The 27,793-nt window shown below is 50.9% G+C and overlaps 3 protein-coding genes and 1 non-coding gene across 7 annotated transcripts; all 4 read right to left on the bottom strand.

The window, feature by feature from the left end:
- Window positions 1-1,094: 1,094 nt before the first annotated feature.
- Upk1a (uroplakin 1A) lies at window positions 1,095-8,445 on the bottom strand. 2 transcript variants are annotated; one of them, XM_069999063.1, is made up of 7 exons: window positions 8,349-8,445; window positions 5,920-6,120; window positions 4,774-4,848; window positions 4,567-4,674; window positions 3,801-3,980; window positions 2,054-2,137; window positions 1,095-1,945 (listed from the first exon to the last, which is right to left on the bottom strand). In XM_069999063.1, the coding sequence occupies exons 1-7, from the start codon at window positions 8,427-8,429 to the stop codon at window positions 1,901-1,903; spliced, it is 774 nt and encodes a 257-aa protein (XP_069855164.1). In that variant the 5' UTR covers window positions 8,430-8,445; the 3' UTR covers window positions 1,095-1,900. The 2 variants fall into 2 exon arrangements, with proteins under 2 accessions (XP_069855164.1, XP_069855165.1); XM_069999064.1 differs by lacking the exon at window positions 4,774-4,848 and having other exon boundaries at window positions 8,349-8,441.
- A 4,179-nt stretch (window positions 8,446-12,624) lies between these two features.
- On the bottom strand, window positions 12,625-20,015 carry Cox6b1 (cytochrome c oxidase subunit 6B1). The gene is made up of 4 exons (XM_069998625.1): window positions 19,908-20,015; window positions 17,666-17,782; window positions 15,676-15,776; window positions 12,625-12,801 (listed from the first exon to the last, which is right to left on the bottom strand). Exons 2-4 carry the CDS (start codon window positions 17,769-17,771, stop codon window positions 12,748-12,750), a joined length of 261 nt encoding a protein of 86 aa, XP_069854726.1. The 5' UTR covers window positions 17,772-17,782; window positions 19,908-20,015; the 3' UTR covers window positions 12,625-12,747.
- Window positions 17,194-17,323, bottom strand: LOC138811370 (small nucleolar RNA SNORA40). Its single transcript, XR_011367365.1, has one exon. It is a non-coding gene; the product is annotated as a small nucleolar RNA SNORA40 (small nucleolar RNA).
- Window positions 20,016-21,325: 1,310 nt separating the features above from the next.
- Window positions 21,326-24,719, bottom strand: Etv2 (ETS variant transcription factor 2). 3 transcript variants are annotated; one of them, XM_069999061.1, is made up of 7 exons: window positions 24,701-24,719; window positions 23,587-23,676; window positions 23,409-23,495; window positions 23,134-23,193; window positions 22,395-22,967; window positions 21,742-21,854; window positions 21,326-21,526 (listed from the first exon to the last, which is right to left on the bottom strand). In XM_069999061.1, exons 2-7 carry the CDS (start codon window positions 23,654-23,656, stop codon window positions 21,326-21,328), a joined length of 1,104 nt encoding a protein of 367 aa, XP_069855162.1. In that variant the 5' UTR covers window positions 23,657-23,676; window positions 24,701-24,719. The 3 variants fall into 3 exon arrangements, with proteins under 3 accessions (XP_069855162.1, XP_069855161.1, XP_069855163.1); XM_069999060.1 differs by lacking the exon at window positions 24,701-24,719 and adding an exon at window positions 23,966-24,328; XM_069999062.1 differs by lacking the exon at window positions 24,701-24,719 and adding an exon at window positions 23,966-24,328 and having other exon boundaries at window positions 23,409-23,486.
- Window positions 24,720-27,793: the final 3,074 nt, after the last annotated feature.

Below are 27,793 nucleotides of genomic sequence, written 5' to 3'. Positions count from 1 at the left end.
TAGCTCTTTCTCAGCTCTTTCTTTTTCTGCTCTTTCCCAGTTCCCTTCTCTTTCCTAGCTCTCTCTTTCCCACCTCTTTCCCAGATGCTCTCTTTTCTAGCTCTTTTCTCTCTTTCCCAGCTCTCCCAGCTCTCTTTCCCAGGCCTTTCCCCACCGCGTGGAGGACCAAGATGGCCTGGTGCCAGCCGGAACGATGAATAAACCTACCCCTTACCTGAATACCACGTGTGTGCTGCTGTTCTTACTCAGCTGCCTCTTTTTAAAAACCTAACAATAAGAACCTCATGGACTTTCTTGCTTGGACTGGCTTTGAACTACGATCCTCAGATTTCAGCCTCCTGAGTAGCTCGAATGGCAGGCATGAGCCAGCAGCGCTCAGCTGTTTTTGTTTTCGTACTTAGACTGCTTAGCTATGCTAGCTGAAATCCTTCAGTTGCTCCCTCCCCGCCCCCCACCCCTCTTGCCAGTCCTGGGACTTGAACTCAGGGCCTGGGCACTGTCCCTGAGCTTCTTTTTACTCAAGGCTAGCACTCTGCCACTTGAGCCACAGCACCACTTCGGGCTTTTTCTGTATATGTGGTACTGGGAAATTGAAACCAGGGCTTCATGCGTGCAGAGCAAGCACTCTAGGCCACATTCCCAGTCTTGAAATTCTTCAATTTCTTGCTGTCATAGAACTTGCTGGAAGCATAGGTATCTGTCACTTGTATCATCTCACCAGCCCCTTTGATAAACAAGTTTCCTCCCCAACACCACACTAGATGGCCCCCAAGCAAGCTTCCAGTTGCCTTCCTCAACCAAAGAGGAGACTTGAATCCCTAAACTCAGACAATGACCTTCACTCGACCTTGACCCAAGCTAGGAACGCTCCTGTATTGCTTAAATAGAAAGATGGAAGTCTAGTGATGCTGGAGAAATCCTGAGAATGGGGCAGCTTTCCTGGCAGCCTCTGTGGACCTCCTAGGTCCCGGCATGCCTGAAGCCTGCCCTCTTGATTCAGAAACCTGAAACCATTGGTTCCATTTTATGTTTGTGTTGGAGTCAATACCAGTCCCAGCAGAAGATGTCTTACGCCAAAAGAAAACAAATTCATCCACTTAATCAATCAGCTAGGATTTATTGAATATTTAGTCCATGTGGGGGGGGTGGGTGGGAGGGTGACAGGTCAGTAAATGACCACCAAGAACATACCTCCCTCCCATAGCAAACCCAATCTGCCAGAGCACAAACACACAATTGCAACCTATTTACAAATTCAGGGAGTTTGGAGAGAGCAGGATGCGTGTGTGTGTGTGTCTGTGTGTGTGTGTGTGTGTGTGTGTGTGTGTGTGTGTGTGTGTCTGTCTGTGTGTGTCTGTGTCTGTGTGTGTCTGTGTGTGTCTGTGTGTGTGTCTGTGTGTCTGTGTGTGTGTGTGTCTGGGGCTTGAATTCAGAGCCTTGGGCACTATCCTCCTAGCTTTCTTGCTCCAGGCTGGTGCTTTACCACTTGAGCCACACCTCTACTTCTGGCTTTTGGGGGCTGGTTCCTTGGAGATGAGTCTCCATGGACTTTCTTTCCCCAGGCTGGCTTCAAATCTCAATCCTCAGATCTCAGCCTCCTGAGTAGCTAGGATGACAGCCGTGAGCCAATGGCACCCAGCTATGGAATGTGATGTCTTATTATCACTTTCATGTCCAAAGCAACATGAAAAGACTCTGGGCTCAGGGTCCAGCACACAAATCCAGGCATGGGGCGGCGGTGGGGGGGGGGGCACATGCTGAAAGCCCAGGAGGGCTCAGAAACTTAGAAAGATGTCTCTGGGGACAGAAAGCAGGCAGGTGGGCATGGGAGAGGGGAGGCCGTGGAGGCAGGAGGCACAAGATGGAGGCCGGCTGTGTCCTTGGCATCTCTTCTGGGAGCTCAGAGGGTAGTGTAGAAGTACATGGCTATCAGCATCACAGGGAGCTGGGTAAAGAGACAATGAGATAGGAGGGCACCCTGCACATCGCCCCCCCCCAGCCTCTCCTTCCACCTCTTCTCCCCCCACCCCCCACCTAGCCTCTGGCTTCTCACCGTCCACATCAGGATGGCGAATCCAAACCATGAGATGCCCCACGTGTAGCTGTCAATGGCATGGCCAATGTGCTCGAAGCAGCCCTGGCGGGGATGGCAATACTTTAGGAAGAGCCTGGCAGCTGGGGGCAGGCCCTGTGGCCCTGACTCCCCTGGCCCAGTAGGAAAAGGATGGAGATGCTGAGTTCCAGGCTCTGACAATTTGCTTAGGCCACAGGCTCCCCCCTCCACTTTCATCCAGCCAAGAACTGGCAGGCTAGCTCGGAGCCTGTTTCCCCATTTCCTGAGAAATGGTCGCCCTGTTTTCACCCTGGAGACAGTGACTGGGCTTCTCCTCTCCAGGACACCTGCCATAGGGTCCCCCCACACCCAAGCAGCTGGATACACATCCGTGCCAGTTTGCCTCTTCATCTGTCCTCCAGTTTCTCAGCCCTGGTCTGCACTAGTTAAAATACCCACTCTCTGTGGCCACGTGACTGAAATCAAGTCTTAGCTCCCTTCCTCTCTCAGACTCTGTGTGTGTGTGTGTATGTGTCAGTCCTGGGGTTTGAACTCAGGGCCTGGATGTAGTTCCTGAGCTTGTTTTGCTCTAGGGTAGCACTCTACCACTTGAGCAACAGCTTCACTTCAGGCTTTTTTGCTGGTTCATTGCATATAAGAATCTCCTGGCTGGCACTGGTGGCTCACGTCTCTCATCCTAACTACTCAAGAGGCTGAGATCTGAGGATTATGGTTCAAAGCCAGCCTGGACAAGAAAAGTCTGTGAGATTCTTATCTCCAATTAACTACCAGGAAACTGGAAGTGGTGCTATGGCTCAAGCGGTAGAGCGCTTGCCTTGAGCTGAAGAGCTGAGGGGACAGTGCCCAGGCCCTGAGTTCAAGCCCCAGGACCGACAAAAAAAAAAAAAAAGAATCTCATGGACTTTTCTGCCCAGACTTCTTTGAACTTCAGTCCTCAGATCTCAGCTTCCTGAGCAGCTAGGGTGACAGGTGTGAACCATCTTTGACTGGCAGTTGTTGTTGTTGTTCTGTTTTTGTTTTTTGTTTTTTTGGGTCAGTTGTGAACTCTGGGCCTGGGCGCTGTCCCTCAGCTCTTCAGCTCAAGGCGAGTGCTCTACCACTTGAGCCACAGTGCCACTTCCAGCCTTTTCTGTTTACAAGGTGCTGAAGAATCGAACGTAGGGCCTCAGGTGTGCAACGCAAACACTCTCCCATTGACCCACCTTCCCAGCCCAGTTTTTTTCCCCCCTTTGGTTCTGGGGCTTGAACTCTGGGCCTGGGCGCTGTCCCTCAGCTCTTCAGCTCAAGGCGAACACTCTACCACTTGAGCCACAGTGCTACTTCTGGCTTTCTGGTAGATAACTGGAGATAGGAGTCTGGCTTTGACCCGGGATCCTCAGATCTCAGCCTCCTGAGTAGCTAGGATTACAGGCGTGAGCCCCTGGTGCCCAGCACTCATTCTCTTCTCTGTCCCTGAAGGCAGCACTGGAGAGATAGTAAAACAAAAATGGAAAGTGTTTGGTAGGATGCCTGGCACAGAGGCCGGCACAGCCATGGTGGCTGGGTGGTGTGCCATTGTATATTCTGGTATTCTGCTGCTCTGCTTTGTGGATGACCTGAGCTCACATCTGGGTCAGACGAAACCTGGGTGCTTCCTACAGAGACAGTGGGGGTGGAGAGCAAGCCAGGTAGAGGAGAAGAAAAAGAGGGGAGCCAAAAAACCCTCCTGCTGAGGGAGGAGACACACCTTGGTAAACAGGTAATCCACGTGGCCCACGCGGCAGCCCTCTTCGTTGAGGGGGATGAAGTTTCCGGTCCTGCGGCAGCACAGTGGGGGCCAGGGGAACAGCACTTCCGGAGTGGCAGCCCGGAACGTGGACGTGTAATTCACCCAGTCCATGGGACCAGACGTGCCACAGCATTCTTGCTGAGGAGAAAAGGGGCTCAGAGAGGGCTTGGCACCTGCCTCAAGTCACCCAGTCAGGAGAGGCAGGGCTGGGCTGGGGCACAACTGGCCCAGCTTGTGCCAGGCCTGGCATCAAAGTGTGTGTGTGTGTTGCTGGTCCTGGATCTTTTTTGTTGTCGGTCCCTCAGCTCTTCAGCTCAAGGCGAGCGCTCTCCCACTGGAGCCACAGCGCCACTTCCGGTTTCCTGGTGGTTTATTGTAGATAAGAGGCTCATGCACTTTTCCTGTCCGGGCTGGCTTTGAACCGCGATCCTCAGATCTCAGCCTCCTGAGTAGCTAGGATGACAGGCGTGAGCCACCGGCACCAGGCTTATCATCATCCTTAATAGGGAGAAAGTGTGGGCTCCCTCCGGCTCTGATATGTATCCTGGTGACCTAAGCTTCCTTGCTCTCTTCCTCCCTTCCAGCCCTTCCTCAAAGCAGGAGGGCTGGGCCCAGCCTCGGCCACGCCCACACCACGGAGGTCACGCCCGTGCTGTAAAAAGCCACGCCCACACAACGACTTCTCGTGTCCATAACCCCGCCCACACAGCGAGGCCACGCCCACCTCAGTCATGATGCGCTCCCAGAGGCGGGTCAGCTCCCGGCCCTGGTCCGTGTCCGCACTGTAGAAGGTCAGCATCTGCTTGGTGATCAGGGACGGGTTCGACACCATCTGTGGAGGGCCGGAGAGGGTGGGATCCAGCAGGGCTGGGTGGGGAGTAGGGTGCCCCCTCTTCCCGCCCTCTCACAGGGATCGGCCCCCAGGGCTCACATAGTCACGGTGGGTATAGGAGGTGATGCAGGAGGCACACTCAAAGATGTAGACGATCAGCATCAGCACCAGATACTGCGGGGCGGGGAGGGGGTGTCCTCAGTAAGGGGGGGCTATAAGGTTGCTCCCCCTCGAGGAGGAGATGCAAAGTGGGGTGCTGGGTATGGTTTATTGGTAGAGAATTAGCTAGAATGCATGGGGCCCTGGGCTTCATCCCCAACCTGGAGAAAAGGGAAGGAGGGAGGGGGAGGGTCGGTGTGGACAAGGCACAAACCTAGCTTTTCTGTATATTTGAAATGATTTCTTTTTTTTTTTTTTTTTTGTCGGTCGTGGGCCTTGAACTCTGGGCCTGGGCGCTGTCCCTCAGCTCTTCAGCTCAAGGCGAGCGCTCTACCACTTGAGCTACAGCGCCACTTCCGGTTTTCTGGTGGTTTTATTGGAGATAGGAGTCTCACAGTCTTTCCTGCCCGGGCTGGCTTTGAACCGCGATCCTCAGATCTCAGCCTCCTGAGTAGCTAGGATTACAGGCATGAGCCACCAGCGCCCGGCTGAAATGATTTCTAATAAACTGTTAGAGGAAAGTAAAATCAACAAAAAATATAGAAGGCAGTCTCTGAAATTAACTATTGGCTGGGGATGATGCAATAAATGTCTACTATTAAAAGAAATAAAAGGGCTGGGAAGGTGGCTCAGCAGTAGAGTGCTTGCCTTGCAAGCATGAGGCCCTGAGTTTGATTCCTCAGCACCACATAAACAGAAAAAGCCAGAAGTAGTACTGTGGCTCAAATAGTAGAGCACCAACCTTGAGCTGAAGAACTGAGGGACAGTGCTTAGGCCTAGAGATCATCCATGACCAACCAAAAAAGAAGAAAAGAGAAAGAAAAAAAAAAGATAAAAGCCAGGTGTTGGTGGCTTACACCTATAATCTTAGCTACTCAGGATGCTGAGACCTGAGGATTGAAGTTTGAAGCCAGCCGGGGCAAGAAAGTCTGTGAGACTCTCACCCCCAACTAACCAGCCCAGTGGAGTTGTGGCTTAAGTCCCATATCACCAGCTTTGAACAAGGAAGCTCAGGGACAGCGCTCAGGCCTGGAGTTCAAACCCAGGACCATAGCGTGCTCTTGTCACTTCTACACTGGACCTCACCGTGAGAATCATGGACCGGCGTCGGCAAAGTGCAGCCCCTACACCAAAGCTGGCCACCACGAAGAAGGAGAAGCCACAGAAGATGGCAATCCAGGCACCCGCGAAGACATCATCCTTGCCAGAGACGCCCATCAGGGGGTACACGCGGTACTGGTCAGCTGTCACCCAGACTGTCTCAGCAAACAGGGCCAGGCCTGACAGCTGGACAGGGCAGCTGGTTAGGAGAGTGTGCTCAAGGCCAGCAGCCTGGCTCTGTGAATCTCCATAGTGAATTGTTTCCCCTTCCTGTCCCCCCGCCACCCCCCTTGGCTAGGTTTTGGGGATGAAAGCTGCTGTTTGCCCAACCTGCAGCCATAGACATAAAGATGACAAACACTTGGAGCCTTCCACCCAGCCATTCCACCTGTCAATCAGTCCTACAGATGCCCGCTGATACAGGAATGTCACATTGACCCCTTCCCTGCCATGTAGCACAGTGATGGGGGTCCAGGATGCCCTAAGGCTCTTCAGTTGTCAGAAGGGTTACATTTGGGACAAGAAAGGAAAGAAAGTTTCTAGCAGGTGCTAGGCTTTGGTGCCTCACCCTTTGTAATCTTAGCTACTCAGGACATTGAGATCTGAGGATCTTGGTTCAAAGCCGGCCTGGGTTGAAAAATCCATGAGACTATTATTTTCAATGAAGCAGCAAAAAGCTGGAAGTGGAGTTGTAGTTCAAGAGGTAGAGTGCCAGCCTTGAGAAAAAGAAAGAAAGAGGGGCTGGGAAGGTGGCTCAGTGGTAGAGCGCTTGCCTTGCATGCATGAGGCCCTGGGTTTGATTCCTCAGCACCACATAAGCAAAAAGAAAAAAAAAAAAAAGCTGGAAGTGGCGCTGTGGCTCAAGTGGTAGAGCGCTAGCCTTGAGCTGAAGAGCTGAGGGACAGCGCCCAGGCCCAGGGTTCAGGCCCCACAACCAGACCCCCCCCCAAAAAAAAAGAAAAAGAAAGAAAGAAAGAAAGAAAGAAAGAAAGAAAGAAAGAAAGAAAAGAAAGGGGGGAGGGAGGGAGGGAGGCAGGGAAGGAGAGAAGGAGGAAGGGAAGGAAGGAAGGAAAGAAAAAAATTGAAGAAACTGAAATTTTGATTACCTATAGGATGGAGTTGGGGAAGGAGGGGCAGGGGAGTCTCCTCTGTGGACATCTGACTATAAAGCTAACATGTATTCCTGTTAAATCTGGCTTACAGATAGGAAAACTGAGACCCGCCTCCAGATCCTGTAACTACAAAGTGCTAGAGCTGGGATTTGAATCCAGGCTGCCTGGCTCCAGAGCCTTGGACAAGCATCACTGTTTTTATTTAAAGCCAACATGAAGTAAAAGACATTATTATAAACCAGGCCTGGGTAGTGCATACGTGTAATCTCAGCACTTGGGAGGCTGGATCATGAGTTCCAGCCCCCCCTTCTCCCCCCCCCCCGGCCCCCGCCCCTCCACTGGACTACATACTGAGCAACCTTGTCTCAAGGAAAACCTAAAGCAACAGATAATTCAATTTTTGAGACTCCTTGGCACCTGTGTTTTATGGCAAGATACGTCTTTTTCCTTTTCCTTTTGTTGTTGTTGGTGGTGGTGGTCATGGGGCTTGAACTCTGGGCCTGGGCACTGTCCCTTAGCTCTTCAGATCAAGGTGGGCGCTCTACCATTTTTTTTTTTTTTATTTGAGAACATACTGTACAGAGGGGCTACAATTACATGGGCAGGATAATGCATACATTTCTTACCAAGCATTGCAGCCTCCTCCTTTGTTTACCCTTCACCTCCCTTCCCAGCCTCTACCATTTTAGCCACAGCGCCACTTCTGGTTTTCTGGTGGTTCATTGGAGATAAAGCGTCTCATGGACTTTCCTGCCTAGCTGACTTTGAACTATAATCCTCAGATCTCAGCTCTTCAATAGCTAGGGTGACAGGCGAAGTCACCAGCGCCCGGCTCTTTTCCTTTTCTTTTTGGTGCCAGTACTGGGGTTCTCCCTTCACCTTTTTTTTTTTTTTTTTTTTTTTTGCCCAAAGCTGGTGTTTTACCACTTAAGACACACCTCCACTTCCTTTTTTTTTTTTTTTTTTAAATTTTTTTGCTGGTTCATTGGAGATAAGAGTCTCACTGACTTTCCTGCCTGGATGGCAGATCCTCAGATCTCAGCCTCCTGAGTTGCAAAGATTACGGGCATGAGTACCAGGAACCTGGCTTGGTCACCACTGCTGAGTTGAGGGAAATATGAGTTCCTCTCTCCAGCCACTGACATGAAGAGGATGTAACCTGCAAGTCTCACAGCCGGGAGGTCTGAGCTGGGATTGGAAGCAGGCTGCTCAGCCTTGGGAACTGGGCAGCCCAGGCCTGCTGACAAGTGACAAGCCCTCCACCCTCAGCCCACTGTACACCCAGCACGGGCTGCATCTTACCAGGATAATGATGTTCCCCACGACCAGCAGCCCCACCACCACGGGGGACCCCTTCTCCTCCTCCGCTGCTGTGGAAGCCATCGTCCTGTGTGTACCAACAGAAACAGGGGTGACACCCATCTGGACTCCCCCATCCCCACCCCCCAACTCCAGCTGCCCTGCTTTTCTTTCGACCCTGGTGAAACCTGGCCACAACCCAGGGCTGCCTGTCTGTGCCTCCATCCCTCCCGAAGGCCCTATCCTGTGCAGGCCCCCAGAACCCCCTCCTCACCTCTTCCAGAATCTTCTCTGGCCAGATCCACTCACAGCAGCTCCCTATATAGGCCCAGCCCTCCCCAGGAGGGGGCCAGAGGAGGGGACAAGCTGCCCAGAAGCAGCTCTGCCACTCCAGTGATTTATAGACCTGAAATTCCAGATCGGGCTAACTTCTGGTCACCTGGGCAGGGCTATTACAAGCATGGCCTCTGACACCCCCTTCCCAGGTTGTGGGGTATGGGAGGAGGGTGAGGCTGGAGGTGAAGACCCCATCTCATGGCACTCTTCCTAGAACAAGGCTGGGGACCTTAGGCAGTGGCCAAGAGCCCCGGGGAGGCCCAGGCTGCCCACCACCCTCTCCCCCCTACCCCCCCCCCCCTGCAGATAAAAACAGGGCTGCAAGCCATGGCACCTATGGCTCATGCCTGTCATCCTAACTAATTCAGGAGGCTGAGATCTGAGGATCGCAATTTGAAATCAGCCTGAGCAGGAAAGTGTGTGAGACTCTTACCTCCAATGATCTAGCAAAAAGCCAGAACTGGAGCTGTGGGATCAAGTGATAGAGCACCAGCCTTGAGCACGAAGAAGTTCAGGGACAGCACCCAGACCCTGAGTTCAAGCCCCAGGACTGGCAAAAAAAAAAAAAAAAAAAAAAAAAAAAGTCTGGGCAGTGGGGAGGAAATGAGGGGAGAAGTGGAAGGCAGGTTGAGGGGTGCAGGCAACAGGGTTGGTGGGCAAGTAAGGATGGACATGGGTGCATGTGGCAGTTTGACAAGTGTACAATGAAGAATGTTCTAAAAATAAAAGGATGGGAACAATATATTGAAAGGACTTAAGTGGGAGAAAAATAGCTTCCTTCTCTACACACACACACACACACACACACACACACACACACACACACACACACACACACACACACACACACACACACACACACACACACACACACGGGTGTGCACATAAGGATTAAGTCTTGAGTGGAGATTTCTCCAGGCTGAAGATTGACAAAGGTTCTGGGTTCAAATCTCAGTCTGGCCTCCTCTTTGCAGCATGGCTTGGTGTGCCTATCTGTGACACAAGTACCCACACCTAGGACCCTGGGCCCAGGGGGACCCGTGCCAGGGGAGGGGCCAGCCAGGCTGCTGTTTAGCCTTGTTCTGGGAAGCCCCATTGTCCTTCCACAGCGCCCCCTATGGTGTGAGGCTAATTCTGCAGGAGGAAACAGGTTGAGGGTCCCAGAGGGGCTCCAGGAAGTCTCAACCCCAAAGCTTGTACTGCACTTTCTCCCCCACAGATGGTTCTGGGCAAGTGAAGAGAACTTGAAACCCCAAGCTTGGGGAGAAGACTCATGTTTGTTTCCCAATTCAAATGGTCATGGCTGTAATCCTAAATACCGAGGAGGCTGAGATCTGAGGATCAAGGTTTGAAGTCATCTGCAGGCAGGAAAGTTCATGAGATTCTTATCTCCAATGAGCCAGCAAAAAGCTGGAAGTGGAGGTGTGGCTCAAGTGGTAGAGCACCAGCTGAGTAAAAAAGCTAAATAAGACCTTGAGGCCCTGAGTCCAAGCCCCTGTACTGTACTGGTGTGCACAAGCATATATACAAGGTCCATATGCCTTGCATATGCTAAATAGTGGGGAGGCATTGTATGATTCTCGAAGATTCCAGAATTCAGGGTTGTTGTGATGCCTGGAAGAGATGGGAGAACCTCTTTCAGGTTGCCTGGCTGTATCTCATTGTAAGTGGACTTTTCTGTGTGTCTTCAGGAGTTTTAAACTACAGTACCTTGTAACGAGGGTAAAGCATTTCAAATAAAACCACTCATGTGTTTGAGTGGTGTTTGCTTTCCCACGGGCAGGGGAGCACCTGTCTAGCACTAGCACGCATGTATGAGGCTCAGCCCCAGCATCTGCACAAACAGGAAAGTGTTGTTTGCCAAGTTCTGATAGAGCCTGGCTGAAGATTTCACAGAGAAAGCCCCACTGGACACTCTGGTGTCTCTAATCGTCTCTAAGGTGGCTTAGGGTGGCCCCCAGCATTAACATACATTGTATTTAAGACGAAATGCTGGGTTTTGTCTTGTCATTGGCTGGTGTTTGAATTTGGGGTTTTCATACTTGTCAGCTAAGTGCTCTGCCACCTGAGCCACATCCCCAGCCCTTTTTGCTTTATTCTTCATTCTCACTTTGTGTGTATGTAGCCAGTATTGGGGCTTGAACTCAACGCTTCATGATGTTGCTTAGCTGGTGATCTACCACTTCAGCCATATTTCCATATTTGCTTTTTTTTTTTTTTTTTCTGCTAGTTAATTGGAGGTAAGTGGTCTCATGGACTTTTCTGCCCAGGCTGGTTTTTGAGCTGTGATTCTCAGATCTCAACCTCCTGACCAGCACCTGGCTGAGTCTCATCTTGTTTTGCCTGGTTAGGCCTCCATCCCTCCTTTCTATGCGTCCTGGTAGCTGGATCACAGCCACATGCCACCATACCCAGCTTGCTAGTTGAGATGGTGTCTTATCTAGGCTAGCCTTGAACTACAATCCTCCTTATCCTTTCCATTTCCAATGGATTTTTTTTTTTTTTTTTTTGCCAGGCCTGGGGCTTCAACTCAGGGTCTGGGCACTGTCTAGCACTCTACCACTTGAGCCACAACACCACTTCACTTCTGGCTTTTTCTGTGTATGTGGTACTGAGGAATGGAACCCAGGGCTTCATGCATGCTAGGCAAGCACTCTACCACTAAGCCACCTTTCCAGCCCTCTAATGGAAATTTAAAGCTATGGGGAAGGTGGCTCAGTGGTAGAGCACTTGCCTTGCATGCATGAGGCCCTGGGTTTGATTCCTCAGCACCACATAAGTAAAAAGAAAAAAAAGCCAGAAGTGGCGTTGTGGCTCAAGTGGTAGAGCGCTAGCCTTGAGCTGAAGAGCTGAGGGACAGCGCCCAGGCCCAGAGTTCAGGCCCCACGACTGGACCCCCCCAAAAAATTAAAAATTAAAAAAATAAAACTACATTTTATATTTTACTTATAAAACTCCTTTCCTGATGGGCGCTGGTGGCTAATGCCTGTACTCCTCGCTACTCAGGAGGCTGAGCACTGAGGATCATGGTTCAAAGCCAGCCTGGGCAGTAGTCTGTGAGACTCATTTCCAACTAACCACCAGAAAACCAAAGTGGCACTGTGGCTCAAGTGGGAGAGTATTTGCCTTGAGCTGAAGAGGCTCAGGGACAGCGCCCAGGCCCAGAGTTCAAGCCTCAGGACAAATAAATCTCCTTCCCTATCTTCCTTTATTGGGTGTCAGGTGACACAGGCTGCATGACTCCTTCCTCTCTGGCACACCACGTCCCGCGGTCCTCCAGCACCCCCTGCTGGCTGCCAACACTACACTTTCAACAATGGGTTAGAACAAATAGATGAAGTCTAGAACAATGTTCTAAAGCAACTAGGTCTCAGAATATTCTCCAAGATGGATCTTAGGTTAGTGTGTGAAGTAACTCCCATTAAATTGAAATAGCTGAAATGGGAAAAAAAATAGCATTGTTCTTTGATAACAATGGAATGAAACTATCCATTAATGTTGTAACAAGAAGTTTGGAAATTGGGTGCTGGTGCATGTCATCCTAGCTACTCAGAAGGCTGAGAACTGAGGATTGGATTTGAAGCAAAGCCTGGGCAGGAAAGCCTGAGAGACTCTTATCTCCAATGAACCAGCAAAATGCCATTAGTGGAACCGTGGCTTAAGTGGAAGAGAGGCAGTCTCTTAGCAAAACAACCTAAGGGACAGCATCCAGCAGCATCCTGAGTCCAGGCCCCAACAGTGGCAAACAATCATACAGAAGTAAACAATCAGACATAAGTAAAGTTAAAAGTTGGTCCAGATACTGAGGGCAAGTGGACAGATCAGTTTTAGCCCCTCAGAGATTTAAGGCATTGACTATGCCCACTGCCTGTCTAGCATTTACCACCCAGTACCAACCCACCCTGCTTCTCATCCCCCATCCGGCTTCATTCACAGCCAACACTTTCCCGTGATGGTTTATTAGTTAAGTAATGGTACACAGTCCCAGGGCGGGGACTGTCATGTCCCCGGGTTCCCCTCACATCCCGGGAAGACCAGAGGATAAGGAGAGACAGCGGGATCGGGTTCAGATCTTCCCAGGAAACGTGCCTTCTGCCCGGCGGTCGTCCCACGCGGAGACCTGTGGGAAGATGGGGGCGTCACTTCCTGCTCTGCAGGGAGAGTGCGGTGGGCTTTCCTTCTCAAGGTGCCCCTGGTGCACTGGGTCAACCAGAAACCACAGGTGCCTGCTCTGTGCCAACCATTGTGCTGGGAGCCAGGGAACAGCACTGACGCTCCCTCCAAAAAAAGCCCCCAAACCATCTGGTCCTAAGTGAGCTAAGTTACCAGGTAAGAAATGGGAAGAGAAATGCTAGGCTCAGCTTTGAGAGTGTGGTTCAGCCAAATCATTACACTATTTGTCAAGACAGGAGAGATGGAATAATAGACAACCATGAACAAGCTCTGTTTTGGCATGAATCTGTTCAGAACAGAGTTCATGTTGTGCTGGTACTGGGGTTTGAATTCAGGGCCTTGGCACTGCCCCTTAGCTTTTTTTTTTTTTTTTTGGGGGGGGGGGTCCAGTCGTGGGGCCTGAACTCTGGGCCTGGGTGCTGTCCCTCAGCTCTTCAGTTCAAGGCTCTACCACTTGAGCCACAGCGCCACTTCCGGCTTTTTTCTTTTTTTTGCTTATGTGGTGCTGAGGAATCGAACCCAGGGCCTCATGCATGCAAGGCAAGCACTCTACCACTGAGCCACCTTCCCAGCCCTCCCCTTAGCTTTTTTACTCAAGCCTGTCACTCTACCACTTGAGCTATGCCCCCCATTTCCTTCTTTTGTGTGGTTTACTGGAGATCAGAGTCTCATAGACTTCCCTGCCTGGGCTGACTTTGAACTCTGAGCCTCAGATCTCAGCCTTCTGAGATCTAGAATTACAGGTGTGAGCCACCTGCACATGGCTTGTTTCATTATTATTTTATTTATTTACTTATTTATTTTTGGCCAGTCCTGGGGCTTGAACTCAATGCCTGGGCACTGTTCCTGAGCTTTCTGTGCTCAAGGCTAGCACTCTACCACTTGAGCCAGAGCACCACTTCTGGCCTTTTCTGTATGTGATACTGAGGATTCAATTCGAACCCAGGGCTTCATGCATGCTAGGCAAGCACGCTATACTACTGAGCCACATTCCCAGCCCCATTATTTCATTAGTTTTTAAGAAGTTTAGCATAATAATATTGGCATCTACAGAGTCTGATTTGTTTTTTTTTTTTTTGGGTCCGGTTGTGGGGCTTGAACTCTGGGCCTGGGCACTGTCCCTCAGCTCTTCAGCTCAAGGCTAGCACTCTACCACTTGCGCCACAGCGCCACTTCCGGCTTTTTTCTTATGTGGTGCTGAGGAATCGAACCCAGGGCCTTGAGCATGCAAGGCAAGTGCTCTACCACTGAGCCACCTTCCCAGCCCCCAGAGTCTGATTTGTGATTTATGACTGTAAGGCTCACTGGCACCTCGCACAATTTTATGGCAAGCAGGCAAACATCAGATGATAGAATAGATGATACTTAACCTCTGGGAAAAGGTGGTACTGTTTAAAAATACTCAATACCTGACTTATGCAACTTGAACCCCTCTGTACATCATCTCAACAATAAAACTTAAAAAAAAAGTTTCACATATCTTGCAACATTAGTCATGGTGTCCTCTGATTTGATGGAATGGGGGTAAGGATGAATATAAATTCTTCAGCTGGCCAGGTGCGGGTGGCTCACGCCTGTCATCCTAGCTACTTAGGAGGCTGAGATCTGAGGATCATGGTTCAAAGCCAGCCCAGGCAGAAAAGTCCGTGAGATTCTTATCTCCAATTAACCACAAGAAAACCAGAAGTGGCGCTGTGGTTCAAGTGGTAGAATGCTCGCCTTGAGCTGAAGACCTTAAGGACAGCACCCAGGGTTAGAGTGTGTGACCAGCTGCCTACCAAGTCCTGGCTTTGATTCCCAGTACGATTAACTAAAAAAGGTGAGAAGCAAAAGTGTTAAATATTGCTAAAAATGTCTTGTCACATCAAAGCCAACAAAGACTGCCTTCCTGTGTCCTTTTGTCTATCAAAGTAGTTAGGGTAAAATGACATGCCTTATTAGCAAAGAAAGAAGAGAAAGAATGGAAGTAGATGAAGAAAATGTGGAGGAAAAAAAAAAAAACCCTTCATAACTGTGAGCTAAAGGCAACAAATCTAGGATCACTGAATCATTCTACTTTAATCACTGAATCATTCTGATTTTTAAAACCACCAGAAAACCAGAAGTGGTGAGATGGCTCAAGTGGTAGAGCACTAACCTTGAGCTAAAGAGCTGAGGGACAGCGCTCAGGTCCAGAGTTCAAGCCCCACGACCGACAAAAAAAAAAAAAAAGGGCAAAGGCAAAGGGCAGGATAGTGTCGTGCCAGTGGCTCATGACATAATCAGGAGGCTCAGACCTGAGGATCACAGTTCAAAGCCAGCCTGGGCAGGAAAGTCCATGAGACTCCAATCTCCAATTATCCACCAGAAAACCAGAAGTGGCACTGTGGCTCAAGTAGCAGGGCACTTACCTTGAGCTGTAGAGCCCTGGGACAGCGCCCAGGCCCAGAGTTCAAGCTCCATGACTCACCAAAAAAAAAAAAAAAAAAAAAAGGGCAGGAAGACTTGGGGTATAGCTCAGCAGTTTTGAGACTCTCAGTTCAATTCCCAGCCCCCAGCTAAATACATTCATGCACACAAAATTCAAAATTTAAAGAGAAGGATTGGACAGGCTACATGTGCCGACATGAGCGGGATGAATCTGATAAGATGACCCCAGTCACCTTGGCTGTGGGCCCTGACCGGGTGAAGAATAGGAGGACAGAGGCAAGCATATCATGGAGAAATGCCCATGGGCAGTGGGGCACTGTCCTCAACCTGCCCCACGGAGAAGAGCCTCCACCAACTCCCCCTGCTCAGTCCCCACCCCAGCACCCCAAGGGCTCCCCTGAAAGATACCTACCCAGGATACAGGGCAGAGGGACTTGTACACCCGCTGGTACCACTGGCACACTGACACGTCGCCCCCTTTCTCTGTCATCGCCTTCTCACAGCGGTGAAAGTCTGGGAAGGAAGGGATTGGTGGGAGTCAATGAACACCAAGGGCTGGACACAGCTTCAATCAAAATGCAGTGAGGGCCAGGCGCTGGTGGCTCACCCCTGGAATCCCATCTACTCAGGAGGCTAAGATCTGAGGATTGCAGTACGGGGTCAGTCTAGGCAAGTCCATGAGACTCTTACTCCCAATAAGCCAGCCAAAAAAAAAAAAAAGATGGAAGTGGAGCTGTGGCTCAAGTGGTAGACCACCAGCCTTGAGAAAAAGAAGCTCAGGGACAGTGCCTAGGGCCCAAGTTCCAGCCCCAGGCTCGACACATGCACATGCGTGTACACACACACACACACAAAATAAAGCTTCCAAGAGGCAAACCTAACTGTTGGTAAAATACCAATGTGGTCATCTTAAGTTGGTGAGCAGGAGAGAGTGTTGTGCTTAAAGATAGGGCACAAGGGGCTGGGAAGGTGGCTCAGTGGTAGAGTGCTTGCCTTGCATGCTCGAGGCCCTGGGTTCAATTCCTCAGCACCAAATAAGCAAAAAAAAGAAAAAAGCCAGAAGTGGCGCTGTGGCTCAAGTGGTAGAGCACTAGCCTTGAGCTGAAGAGCTGAGGGACAGCACCCAGGCGCAGAGTTCAGGCCCCACAACCGGACCCAAAAAAAAAGATAGGGCACAAGCCTGGCACTGGTGGCTCCCACCTGTAATCCTAGCTACTCAGGAGGCTGAGATCTAAGGATCATGGTTCAAAGCCAGCCCGGGCAGGAAACTCTGTGAAACTTTTATCTCCAATAAACTACTAGAAAACCGGAAGTGGCGCTGTGGCTCAAGCGGTGGTAGAGTGCTCGCCTTGAGCTGAAGATCCCAGGGACAGCGCCCAGGCCCAGAGTTCAAGCCCCATGACCAACCAAAAAAAAAAAAAAAGACAGGGTACAAACCACAACATCTGTTTTTCTGTATGGGTCACAATCGCACAGGGGGCTCATTTCACAATTACTCATTTGGTTGTACATTTGATTTACTCCCGCAAGTATGTGCGTACAGGTGTGCACATAACGTGTACATAGCATATACATTATATGCACGCACAGGTGTGGGTCCATGTATGCATACACTCCCTTAAAAAAAAATCTTCGTAAGAGCTGGGAGCGGTGGCACAAACATTCAGTCTCAGCTGTTCAGAGGCGGAGGCAACAGATCACAAGTTTATGGCTAATTGGCCTGGACAGAGTTATTGAGAACTTGTCTTAAAAGCAAAATGAATCCAGTTCTGGTAATCCCTGATACTCAGGAGGCTGAGATCTGAGGATCAAGGCTCAAAGCCAACCCAGGCAGAAAAGTCCATGAGACTCTTTAGCTTTTACATCAACTAATCTCAGAACCAACCTGTGTGAGTTAACAAATCCCCATGTTGCCAACTGTGGTAGGAATCATATTCCTTCTCACATGTACCAAAATCTCATATTCAAAAATGAGTTCTGGGTTGCAAGAGAGGATTTACTATTTGCACCTGTCTGTAAGGCTTTGTTACAAATTAAACAAAGATACACACACAAGTGCTCTCCATGAGACTATTATCTCCAATGAACCACTGGAAAACTGCAACCCAAGTTCAAGTCCTATGGGCCCACACACATAACAAAGGCAAAACAAAAAAGGGCCAGGTAGAGCCGGGCACTTGTGGCTCACACCTGTAATGCTAGCTACTTAAGAGACTGAGATCTGAGGATGGAGGTTCGAAGCCAGCCCAGGCAGAAAAATCCTTGTGAACACAGCTGGTTCCTGGGTCTGGGCTCTCCAGGGCCAGGCTGAGATGTGTGTGAGGAAACAGAGGCAACTCCCCTCAGCCAAGTGCCCCTGGCAGGGAAGATCTGCCACCACACCCTTCCCAGGCCCTGCATACCCAGGTAGTTCTGCCAGCAGTTCCTAGTCTGGTTCTGGTTAGGGAAGCGGCTGTCAAAAGGGGCCGTTTTATAGTTCTTGATTTTGCTCTTGATGTCTTCTGCCATGGTGCTGAATCCTGGAAACAAAGAGAATGGTGTTGGTGTGGGCTCAGAAGAAAGGATGAGGTGGGAAAGAGCCAGGCTTTCCTCCCTCTTCACAAAATCTATACACAAGTCCTGTCCCCAAACACTACTCCATGCCAGGAGCTGTTCTAACACCTTCCTACTACAGTCTGAAAGGCAGGGCTAACACGACTATCCTTGATATTCAGACAAGGGAGAGGGACAGGGTATCTAAGTGACTTGCTAAGGTCACCCAGAACATGATGGCGGGGCTGCTTCGATCATTGGTAAACTCCACATTGCAAAGATCTTTAAATTGCTTTTGTGTGTGTGTGTGTGTGTCAGTCATGGGGCTTGAACTTGGGGCCTAGACAGTGTCTCTGAGCTCTTTTGCTCAAGGCTAGAGCTCTATCACTTTGAGTCACAGTGCCACTTCCAATTTTCTGGTGGTTTATTGGAGATAAGAGTTTCACTGACTTTCTTGCCTGGCCCAGCTTCAAACCGTGATCTTCAGATCTCAGCCTCCTGATAGCTAGGATTACAGGTGTGGGCCACCAGCACGTGGTTAAATTTCTTTTTTGGTACCACACATTCCTAAGGGGTCTGACGAAACCCACAAACAGTTTTCTCAGAATATGTTCAAAGATAATAAAAATTGCATAGACTTCAGGGCATCAGTGGCTCACCCCCCTAAACTTAGCTACTATGCAGAAGGCTAACATGTAAAAGAAAAAGAAAAAACGACTGAGACCTGAGGATTGATGTTTTAAGCCAAGCCAAGCAAGAAGGCCTGTGAGACTTTAACCTCTAATTAACCACCAAAAAAAAGTGTGTATGGGGGGGTGCCTGGAAATGGAGCTATGGCTCAAGTTGTAGAGTGTCAGCCTTGAGCAAAAGAGCTAAGAGACAGTGCCCACGCCATGAGTTCAAATCCTGGTATCTTCACACACACACAAAAAGCAAAGAAAAAAAAAAAACAACCCCAAACTGTTATATGTAGATAAGGACATGCATATTAAGCACCACAATTCTAAACTAATCACGAATAAAAGTAGTAATCTGTGACACCAGCTATCTAAACTGATAATATCTGTGATTCTGACTGCTGATAAAGTCAGATGCTGCTGTAGCCCCAGTTACCGGGAGCTCAATGACAGGTTAGTAAAATGGTGGATGTAACTCCTCCTTTCTCCAGCTCCTTGAATCTTAAAAAAAAATTTATACTTTCATCATGTTTAAGTAATTGTACAAAGGGGTTACCATGCAACACAACAGTTTATAACTACAACGAATCTTGTCTGCTATCATCCCTTTGATCACCCCCCCCCCATCTCTCCCAGCCCAAGAGAGCTCCCTGAATTTTACAGGCCCTGAGGACCAGGGTTCAAAACCTTTGACGTCTCTGCAGACACTGACACACAGCTTCCATCCAGAGAACTAGTAGAAACTGTCTAATTCCCATGAACTGGAAGAGCCAGGGTGCTGCTCAGGGTCAAATTCATGGGACCCAAAATGGGGTGCCCGGGGCACCCGGAATCGTCTTTTGGGAGGCTGAATGGGCTGGGGCAGAATCTAAAATGCCATCCGCTGGGACACAGACCAGTCGCTGTAGTTTGTGCAAGATCTCGACCTTGTATTTGAGAAGGTGAATGAAAGGGGGTGCTGAAACCAGACCCCAGTGGAACACGCCTGTCACCTCAGGCCTCGAGTTCAAGCCCCAGGTCTGGCACAAAAAAAAAAAAAAAAGAGGGAGGGGGATGCTGGATGTTCAAGGGGGGGGGTCAGGGAGGAGACAGGAGGAGCGGCAGGCCGGTGCCCCCGCAAACCACGGGAGGCCATGCCTGCGGACCGGTCATTAAAAGCCCCCTCACCGGGGTTTAACTCCTGAGCCTCAGTTTCCCGGTGGTCCGAAACGATCATCACAGACCCTGCCTCAGCGGGCGGCACGAAGGGTCAAATGAACTCATGCATCGCCCACAATGATCTGCCACCATGGTTGGAACGACAGGACCCGAGGGTCCAGGGCGGGCGGCCGCCCGGCGGGCCGGAAGTCTAATTCCCTCCTCGGAAAAGCTGGGGTACTGTTCTTCCATCCGCTGGGTTGGGGAGGAATCTCAGGTCCGGGTCCCCCACACTCACCTAACGACACCCCTGAGGTACCGCACGGCTCAATGTCACCCTTCGCAAAGACGCCAAAGACGAGAGCGGAAGCGGAATTCAGACCGACCGGAAGCTGGCTACCGAGAGTGGGGGGAGGGAGAGGCGAGTCTTTTCCCGCGGCTAGAGCGTCCGACAGGAAGGCAGTCCCTGAGGCTCTCAGGCCACGCCCCCTCCAAGAGACTTCCCCGCTTCTATTGGACCGCCCAATCGTGAGCTGGCGCGGCACTGGGGATGGCTCTGAGCGTGGGACTCTGTGCATAAGCGCCTCCTTCTGTTTTTATCCTAGGAAAGTTTTTAATCCTCCCGCGGCCCAGGCTGGCGGGAAAGTGGTCACGGGGAAAATGTCTCAGAGACAGTATTTTTATGGAAGCCGAACATTGTTCAAAAAGTGTATGAAGTGGCGCTGTGGCTCAAGTGGTAGAGCGCTCGCCTCGAGCTGAAGCACTGAGGGACAGCGCCCAGGCCCAGAGTTCAAGCCCCACGACTCTCCCCCCCCCCCAAAAAAAAAGAAGTGTACTCTTTACCTTACTTAGCAACTGTAACCCCTTTGTACATGACTTTTATAATGACAATAAAAAAGATCACTTTTATGATCATTTTAGAACTGAAAACAGTTCTAGGTGAAAATTAAAAGATACTAAAATTTTTCTTTTTTTTTTTTTTTTTTTTTTTTTGTTAGTCATCGGGCTTGAACTCTGGGCCTGGGGGCTGTCCCTCAGCTCTTCAGCTCAAGGTGAGCGCTCTACCACTTGAGCCACAGCACCACTTCCGGTTTTCTGGTGGTTTATTGGAGATAAGAGTCTCACGGACTTTCCCGCTTAGGCTGACTTTGAACCACAATTCTCAGATCTCAGCCTCCTCAGTAGCTAGGATTACAGGCGTGAGCCACCGGTGCCCGGCTAAAGATACTAAATTTTTAAGGACTTACCAAAAAAAAATAGCTGGAGGGACTGAGAAGGTGGATCAGTGGTAGAGCGCTTGCCTTGCATGCATGAGTCCCTGGGTTCGATTCCTCAGCACCACATAAGCAGGAAAAAAAGCCGGAAGTGGCACTGTGGCTCAAGTGGTAGAGTGCTAGCCTTGAGCTGAAGAGCTGAGGGACAGTGCCCAGGCCCAGAGTTCAGGCCCTACGACCGATTAAAAAAAAAAAAGTACCCTAGGCACTAAAGGAAGGGGTTCAAGAAAGTGGCAGTCAGGGCGCCACCAAGTCACTGATAAGTGACCCAGGCTCATGGAAGAAAACAGATAAGGGTTCAGATGGCTGGGTCTTGGTGGTTGGGAAGCCCAACTCCTAAACTTTGGGGTTAAGCACACTTGGCTTCCCAGTGGGTTCAGGCAGAGGAAGGATGAAAACAAACACACAAGACGAGGTTCGGAGGAGTATTTTTTTTTTCTTATTATTGGGTTTCTGTTCCCTGCCCATTCCCAGCGCCATCGGGACAGGCTAGCCCGGGCACACGGCCCCCAAAACGGTATGTGTATTTGCGCCCACTGCTCTTGAGCACGATGTCACGGCGGTAATAGTATCGTAGACCTCGGCTCAGCTTCTCATAGTTCATGCCGGGCTTCCTCTTGCGCTCACCCCACAGCCGAGCCACCTAGGGCGGAGACCGAGGGGGTGGGGTTTAGTCTTGATGGGCGTGGAGGGGCAGGGCCTAGGGAATTTAAGCCCTAAGGATCCCTTGCTGGAGCCTGGGTGGAGCAGTAGAGACTGGGGCGGGGCCAAAGGTTGGGCCCAGCTAACCCGGGGGACTAGGCTGGGTTGGAGCCGTCAGGGCGGGACTTAGAGGTCCAGGCAGGGGAGCTGTCCCACCTCTTTGGGGTCGCACAGCTGGAACTCGCGGCTGTTGCCTGTCCAGCGGATGCAATTGCTACGGGCCTCGTCGTGAAGCAGCTCCAGGAGAAACTGCCACAGCTGAATGGGACCTGTGAGGCAGAGACAGGTGTGTGAACACCTAGGTTTGCTAGCCCCAGACCACGTCGCTTCGATAACCTTAAGAGTCGGGGATCCTTCCCCTCGAAGGCTTATAGATAGATCCAGATCCTTTCGACTTGGGGACCTAGGAATCTCCCCATCTTCCAGGATCCACGAGTTCAGATTCCTCTATATAAGAGACCCAAAAGTCAGCCTCAGACACCTAGGCATCCAGGCATCCTAGGCACCTAGGCATCTGGATTTAAGGCTTTGGGAAATGCCCGCTCCCCATCTCGGATACCCAGGGCATCCGAACCTTCTCTCTCACCTAACCTAGGAGTCCTCCACCCCTTTGATCTACCCTAGAAGAACATTTGTGCCTCCGTCCTCTTGCCCCGCCCCTCTCCATCTCGAGACCAAGGCCCCGCCCACCGCGGCGTTTCACGAACCACGCCCCCTTCTCGAGTCTAGCCACGCCCCTCGACGGCTTTAGGCCCCTCCTCTTTGCTTTCCTCCCGGCTCCCCTTTGACAATCTTCACGGGCCTCTCACCTCGGTGATTCGTGTTGGGGTAACGAAGCAAGATGGCACGGTCCTTTCGCTGCTTCTGTTCAGCGGGAAAAGCTGGACTCTGGAACCCCGTTGAAGAGATACCGCAGTCCGTAGGCAGCAGCCCCGGATTCCACGAAGTGCTACAGTCCGAACCCTCAGGCCCACCCCAAGAAATGGTACAGTCCGCGCGGGGGTCTCCGCCGAGGCCCCTGTCCCAGTAGGTAGCACCGTTGGGGTCCACGGAAGAGTCCCAGCTGGCGACGCTCCAGGCGGTCTGCTCGAGCGCCCCTGAGGTGGTGGCTCCAGCAGTTGGGGCGCAATCCGGGCCCCCTATGGAACCAGCGCGGTGGGCGGGGCCTTCGGCGGAGAGGGCGGGCCCAATGCAGTGAGGGGCGTGGTCGTGGAAGACAGAGGCGGGGCCATGGCCCCCAGCCGAGTGTACGCCAGAAGGGGCGTGGTCATGGCAGAGAGGGGTGGGGCCCGCGGCCTGAGGGGCATGGCTCCAAGGGTCCCAGGCGTCGTAGACCAAGTCTGTCCAGTCTCCCGACCACGGAAGGGCTTGAGCGGGGGTCTCTATGAAGAGGACGAACCCCAAACGAGTAAGACCCAGATGTCCTGGTCTCCCACCATGGGGGGCTGTTTTGTACCCCGGCGTCTAGGGCCCCAGAGCTCCTAGATCCAGCCCCAAGCTACCTTGAGTACCGCTCCCTCTTCCCCCCGCCTTTCAGCACGCACTCACCAGTCCCCCAAGGAACTTCGGAGTGCCGTAGCGCAGGACTCCGGTCCAGTTCTGGGAAGCCTAAGAGTGATAATTTTGCAGCTGAGTTTTAGGAAGGGGGTGTGAGTAATGAGTTAGAATCTCCTCCATCATTCCCTCCCCCACCCCACGCCCCATCAGCCATCAAGGTCTGGGAGTCATTTACGTAGTACCCGGGGACTCTTTCAATCTCCGGGCTCAAGCATGCGCCCTCACCCCCATCCCAGCACCCAGAAATCCCACAGCCTGGCAGCTACCTTTCCAGGATGTCTCAGCCGTCGGTGCATTCCCTTGCAACTCCAAGTCAGGGTGATAAAAGCCAAATTCGGTTGCTTCTGCAGGCACTGGGGACATGAAGGCAGGGTCAGGGGTCAGCAGAGCCATCTCCCTTCCAGCCCTGTCAGTCACCCACTGTGCCAGCCTCTGGTTACTTACCCAGTCCTGACAGCTTGCTCCCCGGAGGAACTTCCTGAGATGGCACCTCATCCCAAAGCCACAGATCCATGGGTGCGAGGTGTGAAGGTCCTAGGTAGAGAGAAAGTGCCAAGGGCAATGAATGAGCTTGCGACATCTTGGGACGCTGGCAGTCTGGGTCCCGGCACTGATTTCTCTCAGACCCCAGGAGTCGGGGCTTCTCTCTCTTCCCCCAGGAGCCTGGAATCTTACCCTCTCCCCCAGTCCCCCTTTTTTCTCCCACCCAGAAGTGCAGGCTTCCAGTTTCATGGGAGTCTCCTCATTCCCCTACCCCCCTACCCCAGGGCCTTCCTAACCCATACATCCAGGCATCCATCCAGGACCCCAGTTCATAGCTCACCTCTGGCGGGTTCCTCTGTCCCTAGGCTGGGGTCTCAGCCCCATTTCATACCATGCACTCCCTCCCTGGGGGCCCGAGGAGGGGGGGAATTTTCCAAGACGTCAGAGCTGGGGGTCGCAGGCTGGGTCAGGTTGCAGGGGTAGGGGCGGGGCGGGACCATGCCCCCCCCTCCCCCCCCTCCTCTGGTGTTGTTCTGGGCCTGGATGGCTTGGAGAAGAGACTGGGGAACAGTGTTTGGGGGGTCAGGGGATGGAGGATATATTTATGGGCTGGCGACAGTGGAGTGAGGGACTGGATAGACTGGTTTTCTGTCTTGGGGATTTGATCCTGCGACATGGGAGGTGGGGGGGGGGGTGGAGGGCCTAGGGTCAGCAGGGCTGCACTGAGCTTATCGGCAACAGGAAGAGGGATTTCCGGCCAGATCCCCCCTCCTCCCCAGCGTCACCCTACGTCATAATCGCCAGGGGTGGCTGGGGGGATGGTGTGGGGCGGAGGGAGGCCAATCCTGAATCCTCCACCAGGCCCAGTGGGGGAGGGGGTCCTGGAGCTGCCAGTGATGAGGCGTGTCAATCATAATAAAATCTGTAACACCAACAATTGGAGGATAACAATTGTAATAGTAATAGCTCACATACATATATGTATGTATATACACATATATATGTATGTGTGTGTATGTATGTATGTATGTATGTATTTGTGCTGGTCCTGGGACCTGAACTCAGGGAACCTTACCTTTTCACTCAAAGCTGGCATTCCACAACTTGAGCCACACAGCTCCTCTTCCAGCTTTTTTGCTGGTTAATTGAAGTGTCTCACCAACTTTTCTACTCAGGCTGGCTTTGAACAACCATACTCAGATCTTAGCCTCTTGAGTAGCCAGGATTATAGTCGAGAATCACCAGTGCCCAGCAGTAACAGTTAATTTTTTTGGTCAGTTATGGGGCCTGAACTCTGGGCCTGGGCGCTGTCCCTCAGCTCTTCAGCTCAAGGTGAGCACTCTACCACGTGAGCCACAATGCCACTTCCGGCTTTTTCTGCTTATGTGGTGCTGAGGAATTGAACCCAGGGCCTCATGCATGCAAGGCAAGCACTCTACCATTGAGCCACTTTTTTTTTTTTTTTTGGTTGGTTGTGGGGCTTGAACTCTGGGCTTGGGTGCTGTCCTTGCACTCTTCAGCTCAAACTGAGCGCTCTACTACTTGAGCCACAGCACCACTTCCGTTTTATTGGAGATGAGTCTTATGGACTTTCCTGCCCGGGCTGGCTTTGAACTGCGATCCTCAGATCTCAGCTTCCTGAGTAGCTAGGATGATAGGCATGAGCCACTGGCACCTGGCTAACAGTAAATATTAAGTGAGGTGTTTACTGGAAAAATGGGCCTTTCATGATCTTATAAGATGGATACTATTTTTATCCCTATGTTATGAAGGGGGAAACTGAGGCATGCCAACCTTCCTCTTCTCCTTCCACAAGCCAATGTCATCCTATGATATAATAGTTTGGGGATAATTGAGAGTAATTTTCTTGCATGTGATAGTGGAAAGATATGAAAGGTATTTCCCTTAGGAAGTGAAAACATGAATATTTAGGTATGAACAAGAGGTTTTTCTTCATTGCTGTTTTTCTTTTCCTTTTGTCTTGTTCATTTATCTGTCTTTGGGAGTGTATGAGGAGCATAGAAATGGAGGGACAAAGGTGAACTATGTGGGAAATGAACTATACAACTTGTGGATGGAGATGGGAGGGAAAAACTAGGAGAAAGTGAGGGAAGGGGTGACACTGAACAAAAAGAAATGTACTCAGCTGGGCACCAGTGACTCATGCCTGTCATCCTGACTACTCAGGATGCTGAGATTGGAGGATCCCAGTTCAAAGCCAGCCTGGGCAGGAAAGTCCCTGAGACTCTTATCTCCAATAAACTGCTCAGAAAAAGCTGGCGCTGTGGCTTAAGTGGTAGAGTGACACCAAAAAGAAGCTCAAGAGTAGGGCCCAGACTGAGTTCAAGCCACTGGCAAAAGTTCAAGGACTGGCAAAAAAGAAAAAAAGTAGGGGTGGGAAAGACAGAGCTGAAGGCAAGCATGTCTCATGTAGTAAAGTGCTTGCCCAGCAATCATGATGTCCTGAGTTCGAATTCCAGTACCACTATGTTGAAAATGAACTATACAACTTATGGATAGAGACAGGGGAGAAAATGTACTCTTTACCTGATGTATGTAACTGTAACCTCTCCATCCATCGCTTTAATAATAATAATTTTTTTTGGGTCTGGTAGTGGGGCCTGAACTCTGGGCCTGGGTGCTGTCCCTCAGCTCTTCAGCTCAAGGCTAGCGCTCTACCACTTGAGCCACAGCGCCACTTCCGGCTTTTTTCTTTTTGCTTATGTGGTGCTGAGGAATCGAACCCCGGGCCTCGAGCATGCAAGGCAAGCGCTCTACCACAGAACCACCTTCCCAGCCCCCATAATAATAATTTTTTAAAAAAATTTCTAGTACCACATACAAACAAACAAACAAAAAATAACCACCACAAAATCCCAGGTGGGTGCAGGTGGCTCATGCCTATAGTTCCTAGCTATTTGAGAGAAAGAGATCTGAGAATCAGAATTCAAAGCCAGCCAGCCAGAATAGTCTGTGTGACATTCATCTCCAATTAAGCAGCAGAATTGAAGCTGTGGCTCATGTAGTAGTGTGCCAACCTTGAGTGAAAAACTAAGGGTCAGTGCTCAAGCCCTGAGTTCAAATCCCAGCACCAGCACCAAAAACACAAAGACACCAACCACAACACACACACACACACACACACACACACACACACACACACACACACACACACACACACACACACACACACACACACACACACACACACACACTGAGTTTGGGATTGAAACTAGTCCCAGTATTTAGGGAGTCATTGAACTCTGGGGCAGCACCAATCCTCTGTCCATCCATTTACTCAGGATGCTGAAGCTAGGCCTGGCTGCCCTGCCTTACCAGACCTTATCTCCTCTCCTGGAAGCTGCCTTCCTTCTCTGGTTGAAGTCCCCAGCTGTGGCTCCCTGCTGTTTTAGATCCAGCTCTGATGAGTTGTCACCCAGTCTCTCTTGACACGTCTCAGTCCCTCCCTTCTCCACATGGCACAGTCTTTTCCACCTTTTCTTTTTTTTGGGGGGGTGGGGGTTTGAACTCAGGGCTTGTGCACTGTCCTTGAGATTTTCTGCTCAAAGCTAGTGCTCTACCACTTTGAGCCACAGCTCCACCTCTAGTTTTCTAGTGGTTCATTGGAGATAAGAGTCTTACGGCATTTTTTTTTTCTTTTGGCCAGGACTGGTTTTGAACTGAGATCCTCAGATCTCAGCCTTCTCAGTAACTAGGATGGCAGGCATGAACCACCAGCACCAGCTCTTTCCCATCTGCGTGTCTCTGGGTCTTCCCCCATCCAGTTCTCCATTGTTGGGGTTATATTGGGGTGGTCTTCTCTCTCCATCTGTGTTTGCCTTTCTTTGTCCCCTGTCCTCTATGAGATCCTGTACACTCAAAGAAACTTGGGTATGCTTCTGCTTTCTGGAATCCTCTCTTCCCATCTCCATTCTTGCTCTTGTTTTTGCAGAGAGCACAAAGTTAGGGTCGGGAAAGCTAGGGATGGGGGAGGGGAATTGTGGGTCCTGGACTCCGTGGGCTAGCCAGGTGGCAGGGAGTCAAAGGGCATTTCCTGTCAGGGTGGGAGGTCCTCCTCCCTGGGACCAGACTGGAAAATGTGACGTCACAGAGGGGGCAGTAAAGGTGGGGGGGGTGAGGGGGGGAAAAGGCACTGGAGAAATCTGAT

Source organism: Dipodomys merriami, unplaced genomic scaffold, assembly GCF_024711535.1.
Source record: "Dipodomys merriami isolate MVZ:Mamm:240054 unplaced genomic scaffold, mDipMer1.0.p SCAF_52, whole genome shotgun sequence".
Lineage (NCBI taxonomy): Eukaryota > Metazoa > Chordata > Mammalia > Rodentia > Heteromyidae > Dipodomys > Dipodomys merriami.
This window is presented reverse-complemented; position numbering and strand designations above follow the sequence as displayed.